Source organism: Thunnus maccoyii, chromosome 17 (assembly GCF_910596095.1).
Source record: "Thunnus maccoyii chromosome 17, fThuMac1.1, whole genome shotgun sequence".
NCBI classification, from domain to species: domain Eukaryota; kingdom Metazoa; phylum Chordata; class Actinopteri; order Scombriformes; family Scombridae; genus Thunnus; species Thunnus maccoyii.
This window is the reverse complement of record NC_056549.1, coordinates 17659426-17676603: the sequence shown is the minus strand read 5'-3', so window position 1 is coordinate 17676603 and position 17178 is coordinate 17659426. Positions and strand designations below refer to the sequence as shown.

Here is a 17178-nt window from a genome sequence, read left to right as displayed (position 1 = left end):
CATTATTTAAAAAAAATGTATATTGCTGTCCTGCCCAATATTCCACCAGTCATTTAATAAGACTTAGGGGCTGAATCATGAATGTTCATCCCTGGTAATCGTATTTCACCCCTTAAAATGTACTACAAGTAGTTTGCTGTTGTCGGGAAGGGTGAACGGATGATCATATTGGTGGTGTGAAAATAACTTACCCCCCATATCTGCTTACCTCTCTCCACTCTTTCCAAGTAATAACACAGTTAGCTTTACTCTTCCTTGCATGGTCCTAAAGAGCAGAATCAGTCACATGATCAAATTTCCCTGACATCAGTAGGACTGGGTATCGAGCCTAAATACGTTTTGGGTACTGACTGTGTCTGTTGCAAAGTATTGAAAACTGCCAAGTATCAAAAGTTGGAACTGAAAGCCTGTTTACTTTTCCTTCTTTTAATCAGATATCGCTGCATCTAATCAGAAAACCAGGAATATTTGCTAATTCTAGACAACATTTTATGGCTGCTGGCAGGGCTTTGATATTGACATTTTTGCTTACCAGCCACTGTGGCTAGCGGTTTTCCAAAGCTACTGGACACTCAGCATTTTCACTAGCCACAATTATTTGTTTGGAAATTATGTTTTATTTGACTAAAGTTGGCTATGGTGTGCTACAATTTATTTTAAGTACCAGATTTACAACCTTTTAAATGTAAATGACCACTGTAAACATCAAATCAAGACTACATAAAATGTATCACAGTACAGTCGTCAAATATTCAGCTCTGGTGAGGTTGTGTGTAAAACTCCTTTTGTATGAAAACATGCAACCAATTAAGACAGACATGAAAATAGTAGCGTCTTATTGCACATAAGAACAGTTATTAAGAAAAGAGTGTAGAAGATTCATTGAAAAGATAAAAACTGTAGAAACCTAGCGAGAGAAAAAACTTCTACTTCGTCTATTTAAAGATTAACAGTGAAAAATTCAAAGTAGAAGAAATCTCTGCAGTAGAAAACAAACTTTTCGTCTAATCAATTCAATTGTTTCCTGATTCAAAATGACAATTTAATTTAATTTTTCCTCTTGCTAGCTGGGTGTGTGTTTGTGTGTGTGTATGTGTGTGTGTTAGAGAGAGAGAGAGGTTTATATCATCACAAGTGAATGTGAACTGTGTGTAGATACAACAGTTAGGTGTGTGTGTGTGTATGTGTCTGTGTGTAAGTGACCTGGCCATGCTCTCGTAGCTGCAGCAGGCAGATGGACAGGATCGAGGGTAAGAGGGTGGGGGGCATTTATCAGCCCTCTAAGTGGCTGTAGGAAAAGCAATGCTCACTGGGAGTTGAGCTGACAGCAGTTTTCCTCGGATCGATCTGCAGCGCTGCACCAGTTTATGACACGGAATGCCACCCGCCAAAGTGGCTAGTAAGAGTGACTGTGTTACATGCCACTGCCGAATTCTACCCGCATTTGGCAGGTGGGCTGGTGCTAATGTCAAGCCCTGGCTGCTTGTGTTAAAACATTAAATAGTCGAGTCACGTGGATCTGCTTACCAAGATGGTTGCCTAGGACATTGCTCCAGAAAAATCACCCATTTCCCCCTTGAATTCAACCATTAAATGCCTAATTTGCCATCTAGAAGTAATGTTGTTAAATCACTTGGCGTCGTTTTTGAAAACTGTTGTTTTTCTCAATAGCTACTACAAGTTCGAAATCTCAAACTAAGCCGGGGATTAACTATGTTAGCATGGCGAGCAAGATGCTGCCAAAAGCTGCAGAATTGGCCAACCTCAACTCAAGGGCTCCAGTTATTGCTTCAAATGCTCTCACAGAACTTCAAGCGACTTTGGAAAAAGCAATGCAAGAGATGTCGCAACTCAGCAATGTTCTCAAAGAACTACAGGAAGATGTTTCCTCAATGAAAACCTCACAGACTAAGGTTAGCATGGATATTGCTGCTATTTTTGAGAGGCTGGAGCTGGCAGATGGACGGATCATGGACCGGGAGAGTGAGAATGATCGGTCAAGCACTGAGAATGAACCTCAGCTAGTGGACCGGTCACTGGCGCCCATCCCAGATGAGGATCGTCCTCCAAGACCTATGAGATTCCAAATGTTTCTGGAACGCGAACGTGTGATAGCTGCAATGAGAGCGAAACACCAGAACAAAATAGAGATAAAGTGGCATGGCAGGAGAGAATTTCCTTTTTCCCAGATGTGACCAAGGATGTGGCTGACAGGAAGAGGAAGTTTACTGAAGTGTTGAGGAAACTAAACGTGATGGATATTCACGTCACACTGGCCTTCCCTGCTGTGCTTTGCTTTTCACGGGAAGGAAAGATGATGAGTTTGATGACCATCGCAAGGTTGAAGGTTATCTTTATTGTATTGAAATTTGTTTTGCATCAAGGGTTCACATAAAATTGGAATTGGAAATTAAGTTAAAGCAAAAGGAAAAAACAATATCTGAAAATCATAGTGAGACCTTATTAAAACAGATACAGTATGTGATATTAAATACAAGCTAAACAAGATATATAAGAAAGCAAAATACATTTCTACTAAAGTGGAGAAAAGAAAGTGCTGGCAAAGAGAGTTAAAGCAAAAAGAAGCCACATACGTTTTTATCAGATGTTAAGGTTGAATCTGGAAAAGTGGTGACTACATCTCAGGAAATTAATCAAGCCTTTAAAACTTTCTACTCACATCTGTACATCACATCACATCTGAAGAAATGGATGCGTGGTTTTCAAGGATTGATCTTCCAAGGCTGTCATCTAATCAAGTAGAAACTTTGGATGTTCCAATTACAGAGGATGAAGTTAGGAAAGCTGTTAGGCTTCAGGGTTAGATGGTTTCTCTGTTTATATATTATAAGAACTACATTGATATTCTGACACCTATCTTAATGAAGGTATACCTCGAGGCTATATTAACAGGTGAGTTACCCAGTACATTCAATCAGGCAGGAATTTCAGTGATTCTCAAAAAGGGAAAGGACCTGATTGACCCAACCAGCTACAGGCCTATCAGTTTAGCAGGGGTTGCTTACAAGGGTTGGAAGTGTAAAAATGAAACGGGTACTTTCCTTTATTAAATGTGGGAATGTTCTTTTGTTTCTACTTTTTGGAAACAAGTAATTAAAAGTATTGGGGAGTGGGTGCATAGGCCATTGCCAGAATCTCCCCAGCTGTGTTTATTAGGAGACTGGTCTTTCCTACTACCTGGTATATTCAAACAAAAATTTGGAGTTGCACTGATGGGCTTTATTGTTCTCCGCTATTGGAAGAGCCAGACAAAATCAGATTTTGCTGAATGGTTAAAATTGATGACAGGCGTTGCCTCTTTTGAATCAAGGACTAATAATTACCAAGGGCAATTTTATGAAGTTTGGTCTAATTTTCTGATGTATATAAAGGAAGAAAACTAACAGGAAGTAAATATTCCTACATTTTTTTTTTTAAGGAAAATGTGCTACCCCATTTATTTGGTATTTATTGATACATGGTGTCCCCTCATTTTTTATTTTTGTCTCCACAGTTTACTGTTTTTTTCTTACTGTACTTGTAGCTAATTCTGTTTGCCTGGATTAATTTTGTTCTGTTATTTATTCTTTTATTGATTTACTGTAATAAGTGGTCTTGTGTGTCATTATGTTTTGTATATATTGAAAATGTTAATAAAAAACTTTTAATTACAAACAACCATTCAGTGGTGATGCATAGAGAAGTTTGATGTTTTATTAAATGGAGAAAAAAAAGTTTTTATTTGCAGCCTACCTGTGAAAGAACCACGATATCCAGTCAGGTTTTGATTGAACTCACCTGACACTACCACGATCTGGTGTGGAATAACTTGAAATCTGTTACCTATTGGCAGCAATATTGAAAGTGTCAATTGATTCTCACCAGAAATGTCTAACAGCCTATCAGCCTTTGCCAAAGGACGTTGCCTGGGAACTATATTGCATAACTTTCAGTGGCTTGCATATATCCCTTTGTAAAATCACTGCAAATCACAGACGTCAGTCAAGTCTCAACTCACCCAACCGTTACTAAGCAATTGCTCTGCTAAAATAGGCAGTTCTGTCTGTATGTCATGTTAAGCTACTGAAGGCATTAAACCTACAAGCCACGGTGAAAATGATGAAGCATTTTGTCAAGTGTCGATTGACTAGCTGGAAGATGGTATTGAATACCTACATCATGGTCTGATTCTGTATGGGAAAAGCATGAGTCTGATTTACGTCATTTATGTATATTTATTTCATGCAGTATTTTGGTTGTGTGTGTTTCTGTGTGTGTGTGCATGTGAATGTGCATGTTTTTCAGCGTCTGTGTGACTGTGACTCAGCAGCTCAAACAAACTCAGGGAGATGGAAAAGATTTTTAGTGCCTCCTACACACACACACAAACACACACACACACACACTCATATGGACATCTTATGAATCATCATCGTTACCTGTGAGGAAGCTGCCTGATTTTAAATCAGCCTGAGTTTCCAGGGAATGTAGTCTGACTCACAGAGAAAATATGCAGTCTGTAGATATGTTTATGGACAGTTCTGTAGCTACGTGCATATCAATGATGTGACCTGTGTTTTGTGTAAAAACTTTTTCCTGTATGTTAATCTTTGAATATAACAAAAAATTGCCCCTTCTCTTATGACAGGGAGCACTTGTGAGTGCCCTAGCTGATGACACTGTCCACCTGTGGAACCTGAGGCAGAAGAGACCAGCCATCCTCCATTCCCTCAAGTTCAGCAGAGAGAGGTAAGCTATGCACGCAAAACTGCAAATGATGAGACAGACTGTTTGCTCGAAGTCAATGTGTCCATCCCACTGCCACGCTCCTATCTTTTTCTCTCAGTTTGTACTCTTCCTCCTCATTTGGGCCCTCGCACTCGCTCTGCTGCAACATTAACTGTGAGACTTTCAGAGCAGGGGCAGTGTCACAGTTTGCTGCCTGTGTGAACTGTTAGTTTTCACTGACTGTCATACTGTATGCAAACAGATGGCATTTCATTTGGCAAATGTGTCTGTGCGCCTGCAAAATTGTGCACAGGGCAAAGGAGGTGACGGAGAGGCTGATACTCTCCCTCTCCCTCTCCCTCCCTCTCTCTCTGTTTCTCTCTCTGTTGGTCTCTAACTAAACACGCATTATTTGGGTCACTTACTCTGCCTTTGAGGCACTGCCATCACTGGGGCACAGGTGTGAACCTACCCAAACACCTGAAGGTTTACACCAGCAGGTTGTTACATACCCACACAAACACAACGAAAATATATTTACACACACAAAATAAAATACATTTAATTGAACACATTTGGTAATTGACAGGTGCTGATGAAGGAGTGCTTGTGTTCATCCAGTAGAGCTGTGGGAGCATGTACCATGTAATTGCAACGTTTCTGAGTCAAGTCAAAATGAGGACTTCTGTAGCATGTCATCCTTCCCCTCATTTCCTGTCACCCCTCTACTGTCCGCTATCCAAAAAATAAGGGGAATTTGCTTTAAAAACGTGATAATCCAGTTGCCACCAGGGATCATTTTTAAACTCTTCTTGGTGGTACATCAAAGACAATCCAACATCCAAAAACTGATATGTCACTGACAAGAAATGTGTGCTGGGAAATGAATTATATGATGAATATGGTTCCTTTTTATATTAAAAAGTTCAACAGACAATTCTCAACTTGCAGATGTTAGAATGTCCATGAATATGCCAACACTGAGAGCTCAAAACTGCTCCAGCTTACAACTCTGGTATTACATGATGATAATATATTTTTACAATGGAAAAAAAAAAATAGATAAAGGTGACAAAATGTGACATGTGCACATTGGAACAATGGCTAATTGAGAGGAATTAAACCAGACTAAAACCATATAGTATGTTTTGATGTTTTGATGTATTACTGTACGTAATGGACAAAATAAAGCAACATCAGATGAAACAACCAGGGCATTTTTGTCATTAGGAAATGTTGTTAGGTCTGATAGACAAGATGAGTGAAGTGCAGAAGCACCTCACCTCAAGGGAGTTTGTGTCCACTGTGTCCTCCCATCGCAGATGCAGTGATTAGCCATCAGAGCCAATCATATCATTGGCCAGCGATCTGTCGCCGTGAAAAGTGGTGAATGGGTTAAACGTCAGAGCCAGTGATCTGTGACAGCGTTGATGTGATGAACAGGTGGCCGGCAGCGGCTTTTACGGCGGGTTGTGTTCTCGTGGAGGCGCTTGACCGCCTCTGACATTTAGTAAGCGCCGCTGTACAACCCAACAACCCCGAGACACAGCGACACAGAGGAGCGGAGTTACTGCATCCCACGAGATGTCAAGATGAAAGAGAAGCTTCAAAGTCACTTGGGACATTTAGAATCGGAAGTAAAACGAAAGCAGTGGGAAAAAAATGGACGGAACAGGAGAAAAGACTTCTGAGGAAGAAAAGTTTAGAATTTGAGGAAAAAGGAGAGACAGAGGAAATTGGATGGAAGGAAAGAGAAGGAGGAACAGGTAACATGAGCAGGAGGAGTGCTTGAGAGGGATCATACATCCCACTCCCCATTCCCTGTTCTCTACTCATTAAAAATTCAAGAGGATGAATGCCAGCTTTCAGCCCTCATCTATACGTAATATGTATAGCATGGTCGTTTGGAGGAGAAAACGCATATACTTGAGCCTCATGAGTGATATAGTCTTACTAGTTGATCTCAGCATTAGACATCAGTCTGTCTGTCGTACAAATTACAATGACTTCACCTGAGGGCTTTGCTGTCTCAAACAATACCAATCGTTCTGCTCTGCATAAAGTATGGACATGACAGCTTGCAATCACTCAACTTTATAATAACAAGTTCACATGTTTTCATATTAGTGAAGATTTCAATCAGGTGCTCTGTTCTCTGGTTCTCTGTCACAGGAGTAAACATGCACAGCAGGTTGATGCATGGAAGTAAATGCATTTCAAAAAAACTACATTTTTACATCAATTTTATGTGTGACCAACTTGCACCTCTTGACATGTAAGAAGCAAGTGTAAAATGTTTTAGGAAGCTCAACTACTAATTGATGTGGCACAAGTCATGTTCTGCTTTTGATCCAATTATTTCTAACAAATTGGCTGTACAGTTGCTATGACGTTGCTGATTCAATGTAAAATATAAAATATTACATAGCAAGCAATCCTTCGGTCTGTTTATTCAAGCAGTATATATGAAATAGATTATATATAAGGTAAATGCTGTCTTTATTTTATATTGATTGCCTTACACCTGGTACCATGTTACATTCAAATATTTGCAGATCAGCACTCCATTTTCCCTTTCTGTATACTGATGCAACCAGCTCTGCTGTCCCCCCTAGCTAGTATTATAATAGCTTCCCCAAACGAACAGCCTCCAAAGATAATAGGACCATCAGGGTTTTGTTTTGCCCTTATTTGAACTATCTTTTCATATGGTGTAGCAAGTGCCTTGCACTCTGATAAGCCTGTAAGATCCCCTCTTGCTCTAAAGGCCACAAATATCTCTTATCTCGATTTTTGTTCATCTTTATAAAAGGTGCACACCCTTTGTTGCATGGATCAAGGCTTTTTAATATAGCTGTCAAAAGAAATAACATGAGGTTACATTTCCGGGTTTCTATTAGAAGATCACAGTTCAAATTGCCATGTGCAGTTGAGAATGGCTGTCAAAGAGAAGCCAAGAAACTGTGCGGAGGGTTTTAAAGACAGACACATTCCAGGATTGAATCAGACAGACCTGTAAAATATATAAAAGTATTCGTCACCAACTGCCACTCTCTCCCATTTTCCAATTTTTACCTTTGCTCCTTAGTTTTTCCCTCTCTGGCTGTTTATTTCAAAGCTTGACTTTAGCTTGTCAGAGTGTAGAGGACAAGGCAGCCATTTCCTCTGTCAACAAAAGGACAGTCACCCAACCAGTTATGGTTGGGTGACTATCTAACTGGTTGCCATGACAGCCCGCTACCAGAGTGCAACAGAATCGAAGGGAACAACAGCCTGTCTCAAGCCAAAGGAAACCCTCTTATTTAAATATGTCTAGGTACATCAGCTACCCTGAGGATTGTTTTTGTTTGGTAATTACAGATTTTATTCACAGAAAAAAAGTTAGATGTATTGATATTCATCATATGCATATATTAATATTGTGGAAAATATGCTTATATGCTTTCTTGCCAAGATTTAGATGAGAAGATCTATACTACTCTGATGACTGTTAACTATGGGGGTAGAACTGGGAAGTTATTAGCTTAGCTTTGTGTAAGGGGTGGAAACAAGGTGAGAGAGGTACCCTGTCTTTCTCCAAAGTTAGAAAGATGCCTACAAACACCTCTTACACATACGAATGAATCATACATGTTGCATGTTGTTTATTTAATCCATACCAAACAAAAATATAAATTTGACAATTTGTGGTTTTAGAGAGAGTTTTGCAGTGTAACCATCAATGCAGCACCACTGTGCAGCGTCTCTGCTGGCTGTTGGGCAACCTCATGATGTCAATGAAATTGTTCCAGCCCATAACTCCCTGTAAAACCACAAAATTGTCATTTTTTATTTCTGTTGGTGTATTAAAGATACAAGCTTCAACATGTAAATTAGTGAGCTTTAGAAGAAAGACGTTGAGTAGTTGTTTCCCTCTGCTTCCAGTCTTTATGCTAAGCTGCGCTAATTGCTGTCTGAATCCAGTTCGGCACTTAAAGCAGTAGTTTGACATTTTGGAAAGTTCATCCATCCACTTTTTTCAGAGAATTAGATGATTAGATAGATACCACTCTCATACTCTCATACACTGTTAAATATATTGCTACAGCCAGCAGTCAGTTAGCTAGCTTAAAGCCTGGGAACAGGAGGAAACAGCTAGCCTGGCTCCGTCCAACGGTATCAAAATCTGCCAACCAGCATCTCTGAAGCTCACTAATTAGCACATTATATCTGGTTTCTTTAACTGGTACAAAAATCAAAGTGTAAAAATAACAATTTTCTGTTTTAGGAGTGGTAATGTACCAGCCTATTTTTTGGCTGAATACACTGGGGACAGCTCTCTTGCTAACAATATCTTTCTTTTTGCCTGCTAGCATCAAAACGTTATTTCTCCTTTACCATCTGTTGAAAGGGTTACACACAGAAACTAAAAAATAAGGCATGGCTGTTGTGGAAATTTAAAGATGAATCCACAGAGAGTAAGTTGTCTTTCAGAGTTTTATTGCAATAAACAGTTCACTTTTGCAAATGCAGATCCCCCAGTTTGCTAGGCTGAAGAGATACTGTATGAAGTTCAGTGTCAGTATTTGTACATACAACTGTGTGCGTCACAGTCATCCCATATTCGTCACCCTAACAGGTATTTTTAATTCATCGTATCTCTAGGGAGTTTCTTTCGGTGTCTGCTGAGAATTAAGAGATGAAGGCCAAATCCTTATCTGCCTTTCCTCCCTGGACTTTCCCCCTCTGCCTCTGTCTAATGAGAAATAAAAGTTACAGTGATTGAGCCCCACAGCTTACCTTTGATGGTACCTGTTGGGAACATTTTCACACGGGAAGCAGTGAGATGAAGTCTTACAATGTGCTTTTGGCTATAAAGGCAGTATAACATAATCTTAAGACAATAACATAAGGGTATAAGTTTCCATTTCAATGGCTAAAATCATTGCAGGCTAACAAATATGGAAAAAAAAATTGATCTAAACTCTAAATCTAATCTTACTTTTGTTTTCATGACACATTTATTTTCTTCATAGCCTTGATTCACCGTGTGAATCTATGTGCTCCTTATCATCTTAGGGCCCGTTCCAATACTGCAAACAAAATCTTTCTTCCTTCCTTCTCCCATCCTTCCCTCCTGTGATCAGAATTTGATGGGTGAAAGCAGTGTTGCAGAAAGCCCTCCAGCGTCAGCATCCATTCATATCAGATCACAGGCATTAGGAGAGAGGAGAGAAGGGAGAAGAGGAGGAGCTGAGACAGACTGGGCCTCAGCCAAAGAGCAGTGAGTCAGTCTGTGGGTTGGAGTGTGGGGATGGAGGGAGCGCAAAAAGAAATCCTGCCGAGTCATTCTGGCGTAGGATGCTCTCGTCACCTCCTGGCCTCGCAGGAATGCACTGCAGATGTTGATGCTATCGTCAATGCAGAGTGATATGATGGGACATAATAAGAGGGGGGAGTCAGGGTCACCACACACACAGACACACACCACAAATGAGACCCAACCTCACTTTTATTCTTACGCTCATTTGTAAGGTTTTTAATAAAATTATTTCTGAAATAGAACTCTTTGTGTTCTTGATATATTTGGGTCAGCCTCTAGGAGCTTATCAGACAAGTCATTTAATATCATAATAGCCAGAATATCCTGTTTGATCGCTGCAGGAGTCACGGGCCATGTATTTTTTGAGAAAGACACCAAAACCTTAAGATATCTGCTTAGTACTTTGTCTAGCGTAGTTGTGCTTCAGTTAAATGACTTAAAATGTTTGGAAAATTCTGTTGAATAGATTTTACTTAGAGATATTTGACTGATTAAAGTTGCTACTTGGCTGTTATCCCTCCAGAACTTTTTTTTCCTGTCTCATTTTCTCTCCAACTCTACCTTGTAACTGCACAAATGCATACTGTATATAAAAAATTGTAAAGGTGAATTAGCTTTAGCATTGTTTTAATAAGGATAAAGCCACAGACTTGGACTGATTATCGCCAGGGCTCTGTGTGTGTTTTGCAGAGAGTGTGTGAAAGTGTTCAAGAGATTTGTTGTAAAGATGAACTTGGTGTGTTTATCATTAGATTAGATTCTTCTTAATTGAGACCCTGTGGGTAGATTGGGGTCTCTGGTCTCTCAGATTAGAACAGACTCCATCCAGCATGGAGCTTTGCCAAATGGATAGTGTATGTCACCGACTTTAATTTGATTTGTGTTTTCTTATTTCAACAGTGACAGCAATTTTTCCACATCTAAAAGTTAATCAAGTTCTCTGGCTTAATACCCACTAAGTTATCTGCATTGTCTTTTTCCCAGTCATCAAGTCCAAACAATGCTGCAAGGAATAATTGCAATCTCACATGCTGTAAAACTCCTTTGTTTTTTATCCTTTCAGAAAAGAATATTGGCCAGATACAGTACAGTATAAACAGAGGATTAACATACATTATTTGATTACTACACAGTATATGACTTGAATCAGCCCTGATGCTCTTTCTGTCAGCATGTTCTACTGTTATTATTGTGCCCACCAGCATAATTCTTAAATGAATATGTTTGCATACATGGCATTTCCACATAATATAATAAAAGTCTGTGTTAATTGTATCCTATTACAGGAATTCATGAACCACATTATATCATTTTTACAAAACATTACTGTCTAGTCAGCCACTCAGCATTAGTGACCAGTGCTTTGCTCAAGGCCAATTTAAGTTGCTCAGAAAAAGGGAAGTATCACTAAATTAGAGCAGTTAAGATCAAACTTTTCAAACTGGTGACTTTCTCGTGAGTTAGGCGCAGATCACTCCGTTTCTAGTGATGATCCTCTTTGACAGGATCATCACATAAAACCATGCATTACAAATGATAATTTTCTAAAGTATTCCCTCCCCCAAATTAATTTGCAGTGAGCCATGCTCTCATACGCCTAGCCGACAGTGCGGATAGCCTCAGAGTTGTGTGTGGCAGGCGTCTGTCATTTCTGAGGCAATGTGTTTGGCCCTGAGCCTGCAAGCTGGCAGCTGCCTTTGTGTGTCGTGACCACTTGAAGCTGGAGATTTCACTGAGAGACACGTGCTTGCCCGACAAGTGTGAACACAGTGACGCACACATAAGTACACTTACACAAACAATTGGGTGCGTATTTGCATGCACGCAGAGAAACGGACACACACACTTACAAACTGCAAGCAAACTTGTGTAATTATGCTCCTGACACTGCCTCTCTGTTGGCCCTCTCGTACAGGCTCTCAGAACACGTAATCAGTTATCTTGTATGTTCTCACATACACAGATCAAACATATTTCTGTACAATATACAGCACATATAGTATCTAAATACATTAATTCATACCAACCGCTGAGAAGCAGGCACACATGCAAATGAACACACACACACACAGACAAAGCGTATACAGGCACTTAAATACAGAGAATAACTGACATTTATGCAAACAATGTTTATATTTTCACAAAATAAATCAGCCAGCACATACACACACTCCAGCCTTCATATGCATAGACGAGACACTGTTTGTGCAGATGGAAAAGAACATTAAATCCAGTAGACATTCTGCCTACTGGATATAAGGATGCCACAAGTTGTCATGGAAAGTCATCTTGCTCTTAGTCATCTTGCCTGGTTAAGTGAGCCTTTGCAACTTAGTGATATACTGTCCATGTCTTAGTAAGTGAGGTCATACTCCTGTAACCCTGTCTCTTAAATATGACATCCATAAACAATACATTTGTATGATAAAAGATGTTTTTTAAACATAATGCTGCCTGGATTATATTTGTTTTTTGACCAGTAAAAACTAATATTGAACTTGTATGCAAAAAGCTCACAGTCAGTTCTGTTTGCTTACAATATTGCTTCTGGCAACTAAAGCATGAGTAATGTTTTATGGTTATCTTTAGGCAACTATAAGCACTGTGGTTGTGATTGTGGTTAAATAACAACAGTCACCGCTGACTCGAAGCATTAGATAGGAAGTATGGACTTTTTTTAACCAAAATGAAGGTCTTAAGATAACCCTTTTCAACTAACCAAAATTCAACAACACATGGGATGCATGTGAACCTCATTCTCTGGTGTCATAGGCCAGTGCTTTGTATCCCCAACCATCTACCTCAAGCTACTTTCTATGACATCTCTGCAGCATAAATATGTCACACTTCCCGGTATTTGGCAAAGCTAAGACATATTTCGTAGGTGATTGGGTTGCAGAGTTGTTCAATTGCTCTTAGTCACCTTGACTGTCAAATGATGACATACTGTACATGTGCAGTTCCATGTTTGATTAAGCCAGGTCATACAGTATTCCTGCTGTGTGTTAACATATTTGTGTGTGTGTGCATCTCTGCACATTTTGGACTGTATGGATGAGATTTATGTCAAGTAGCTCGGGCGCCTCTCCTCAAAAATATGAATATATTCATATGTTAGAGCAGAGCATTGGGGCAGAGAGGGAGGGTGTGTGTGTCTGTGTTAAAGTAGGAGCTGCAAACTCTCAATACAGCGCTGGAGCAACAGTGTGAGATGGACTCACAGAGAGAGAGAGAGAGAGAGAGAGAGAGAGAGCATGATACACAGGAAAGACATTGAAAGTCACTGCAAGGACATACTGTATTTCCACAGATGTGTGCTTTGCTGTGTGTTAAGTGCATGTATGTCTACTGTAAATCACCTGCAAAATACATTCATATACCACAAATTTTCTTTGCCAAATACCAAAGGAAACATAATTGCTGCCACGATTCTGTTCACTGGCAACCTATTGTCACATCCTTATACCACACAGGGACAAATCAGAGAGCAGAGACTGAAAACTGCAACTCACATTTTGTTAGATTTTAGGGAAAGATTGCTGGTTTTAATTACATTTTGATGGTTAAAACATGCCTGTGTCTTGCTTCAACTCAGCATTGATTTTTTTTTTTTTTTTTTTTCAATATTTAACCAAGACTACAATGTTCCCCTAACCAAGTGCTTTTAGTTAACAAACCATAAAAATGTTACTCATGCTTTAGTTGCCTGGATAATGAAGGGAAAACAAAGGCAATATGCTGTATACAGCTGATTGCGGAATCCTTTAACATAAACATTTCCTCATTATGTTGCTAAAAAACATAATCTGGACGCATTACATTTCCCACAAACAATGTTTGCTGATGCAAATTACTTGCATATGAACATAATTTTTAGGAAGAGGGTAGTAATGTTATGCAGTTTTGTTACTGAAGTCAGAGCCATGCAGTTATGTTCTTTTCCTAGAATACAGCATATAGAGCCTGGTCTTATGTTCTGTTGCAGTTTTATTTATTAATTTCTGTCACGATACCATTTAAGCTGATTGTAAGGGGAAACACTTTATTTTATCTCAATGCAATGTTTTCTTGATATATCATATCCACTTAATCTGTCTTTGACAGCACATATTACATTTAAATATTAAACTTGCTGTGCTGAGTGATTTAATCGCTAAATGTGAGCTAATCTGACAGTGTCATGGGGGAAATAGTCCATTGTGTCCTTCCTTTTGGAAACAGTGCAGAAAGAAGACAGTGCTGTCAAGAGAAGTGGATACAGCTTCATTTCTCCTCCTACTTGGGTGGGTTTTCCCAGCTGATGAAACAGGGGCTTTGTCTTGCAATAGATACAGGCCGCTGAGGTCCTCAGGTGTGGCTCAAACCACTGCACAGATACAAAAGGATCCATGGAGGAGCCGGACGACCTTGAAATATTAGCAAGCCAGATTACCAAGGTTGTACATTATTATTCCTCAGACGGATTGGGGGTTGAATTGGAGGATGGATGAAAGAACAAAATGATGAAAAAGGGATGAGAAGATGAATGGATAGCCACGGTTAAGGAGGGAAGGGTTTATAACCTCTCATTAAACTTAAGTCTGATGGATGGATGAAAGGAGGAGATGAGGGGATGATGATGAAAACAGGAGAATTATGGGTGTCTCTTTGCCCTCACACATCCTGTAGGTCTGGAGAGAGAAGAGCTGATTGAATGAAAAAAATCTCTTAGGTTTGCCGCTCTCCTCTCAACTGCTTCAAACTGATGGAGTGGTAAATAATCCTCTATTAGTTTTGCATACTTTGTCTCTTGTTATAATAGGATGTCGAGTGATTTTTGAGAAGCTTCTGCCTCTGGGCTTTCTGTCCCTTTTCCCTGTCTGTTCTGTCCATCCTTTCTCTTCCTGCTCATTCTCAGCCCTTTCTTGGCTGCTCTTTTAACCCTTCATCTCCTCTTTTTTTCTTTTTTTTTATCTTCACAGAATAACTTTCTGCCACCTGCCCTTCCAGAGTAAATGGTTGTACATCGGCACAGAACGAGGGAACATCCACATTGTCAACGTGGAGTCTTTTATGCTCTCAGGCTACGTCATCATGTGGAACAAAGCCATTGAACTGTGAGTGTTATAGCACACGTGTCACCCTCTGATGCTGCCACATTTAATGCCTGGAAAGTTCTTTTGCATTTGCTCTCTTCTTCTTCTATATACTGCATGATTTAGCGTGCTGCTTATATAGGTTTTGTGCCATATGGAGTGGGGTGCTTATCCAAAGTGAATCACTGATCCGTTGATCAATATTTAAACTCTGTAGGAATCAAACTCATATTGCCAGCGCTGCAACAAAGAGCTCAGCGCCTATTGACTCACCTTGCAGCACTTAAGTGAGGTGAGGGATGCTGTGTAATCAGCATTTCACCTTTCAAAAGGTTATTGTAGTTTTAATGTAATGAGATAAGAAAGAATCATTAGTCAGTCTATCATTTCCAGGCACACTATCCGACTCCAGGTAGTGAGCAACCTGTCTCTTTGCTGTTTCAATGGATCTGTCAGCTTGACAGGCTCCATTTTGGTTCCCTGCTGTAGAGACTTAAATTATTCACTGGAGCGTTTTGCTTCACGCTTTCCCCTCATCCCCTTCTGTCCATGTGTGTGCGTGTGCAGAGAGAGGGAAAAGAGGAGGAGGGAAGCAGGGGGTGGAACAGGTGTCTGCCGAGATCAGTGTATGGTACACACAGACGTCTCGTCTCGTCGACAGGGCTGCAGGGAAGAAAAGGCGAGAGTGAGTGGTGGGAGAGGGGAGGAGGGGAGGAGTTTATGACAGAGAGAAGACGGTAGTGGAATGGATGAGACAGGGCTTTTGCCCGGGGAAAAGGACACACAGAGAAGAAGAATGATGGAGGAGAGGAATGGAAAGGTGACAGAGGGATAAATGCAGGTATCAGAGGGCAGAGCAGAAGATGTATCCAGAAAAGGAGTCGTGCAGATAAGTGAGGATAGAGAGTTAGATGGAAAAGGTTTCCAATTAAAGAAAAAAAAGGGCAGGAGAGGAAGGTAAGGTGTGATAATGATGAGATAGAGGGTAGATGTGGATGATAAGATAGAGAGGAAGATACCGGGGTACTTCTTGAGTAAAGGACAAGTAATAACTTCCGTTTTTTCTTTTGGATAACTGTTTTCACTCTTCTCATACTGACAGTAGCTTTCACACCACTTCTTCTCAGTTTTAACCAGACGTCAATACTTTTATTCCCTGGCTATCCACACATTATTTCAACCTATCACCTCTATTCCATAGCCATACATGCGGTCATGAAAAAGTGCTTTCTAGGACAAGTCAATACATCTCCAGAATGGTAGATATGTTTGCTTGATTATAAACAGAAATGTGTCGCTGTCACAGGGAATATTAACTCAGTAAACATACATTATTTAAAGTTAGGCAGAAATGTTTCCTGCTGTTACGCCCAAAATCATACTTCTTTTTAGTTTAGTTTAGGCTACGTCAGCTATAACCTGTGGCAGGATGTGGCTAAAAGGTAGATTAATCTGTAACAGATTTAGAAATAGAACCTTATGCTGCTTTCACATAAAACAAAGGTCACACATTCTCAAACTACACATGCAAACAGCAGGTTTGCACGATATCTCCTCCTTGGCATCACAAATTACAGCAAACTCACCATGTTGGTAGTCCAGGATGATAAAAATCAAGTTTTCCATTTATATTTGCTAATACAACGAAATCTACACAAGTAATGATATTTATTAGTTTATATTTTATTTTTAATTCATGAAATATACATCTCCATATCTGATTTCACTTTTGCGCTCACCTCCATTTACTCAGCCCACCCAAAGGTGAACTAACCTAACAACCCTCCCATAGTTTCTCATGACATTCTGCCCTGCCACCCTTCACACTTTTGTTATGCTGCGAAACTTTCTTTGACATGTTGTTGTTTCCCCTCAAACTGTAGCTCTGCACGATTCGTTTGAGGAAATTAGGTTTTCATATCTTTTGGTTCAGGCTTCAATCACTCACACAGATGTTCTGTGGGATACTATGTCTTGAAGATGGCAGCAGAGCCAGGAATCGATTCTCAGATTTGTCACAGTTTGGGTATCTGTTTGAGTGTATGAGTCTTTCTTTCTTTCTTTCTTTCTTTC

The 17178-nt window shown here is 39.9% G+C and overlaps 1 protein-coding gene across 3 annotated transcripts in view; it reads left to right on the top strand.

Moving 5' to 3' along the window:
• stxbp5a (syntaxin binding protein 5a (tomosyn)) overlaps window positions 1-17178 on the top strand; it is a 99869-nt gene that overhangs the window by 38906 nt on the left and 43785 nt on the right. For all 3 annotated transcript variants that reach the window (XM_042391156.1, XM_042391157.1, XM_042391155.1), the window contains 2 exons: window positions 4649-4749; window positions 14992-15126. In XM_042391156.1, the coding sequence (XP_042247090.1) occupies window positions 4649-4749; window positions 14992-15126 (236 nt within the window). The remainder of the gene's footprint in view (window positions 1-4648; window positions 4750-14991; window positions 15127-17178) is intronic.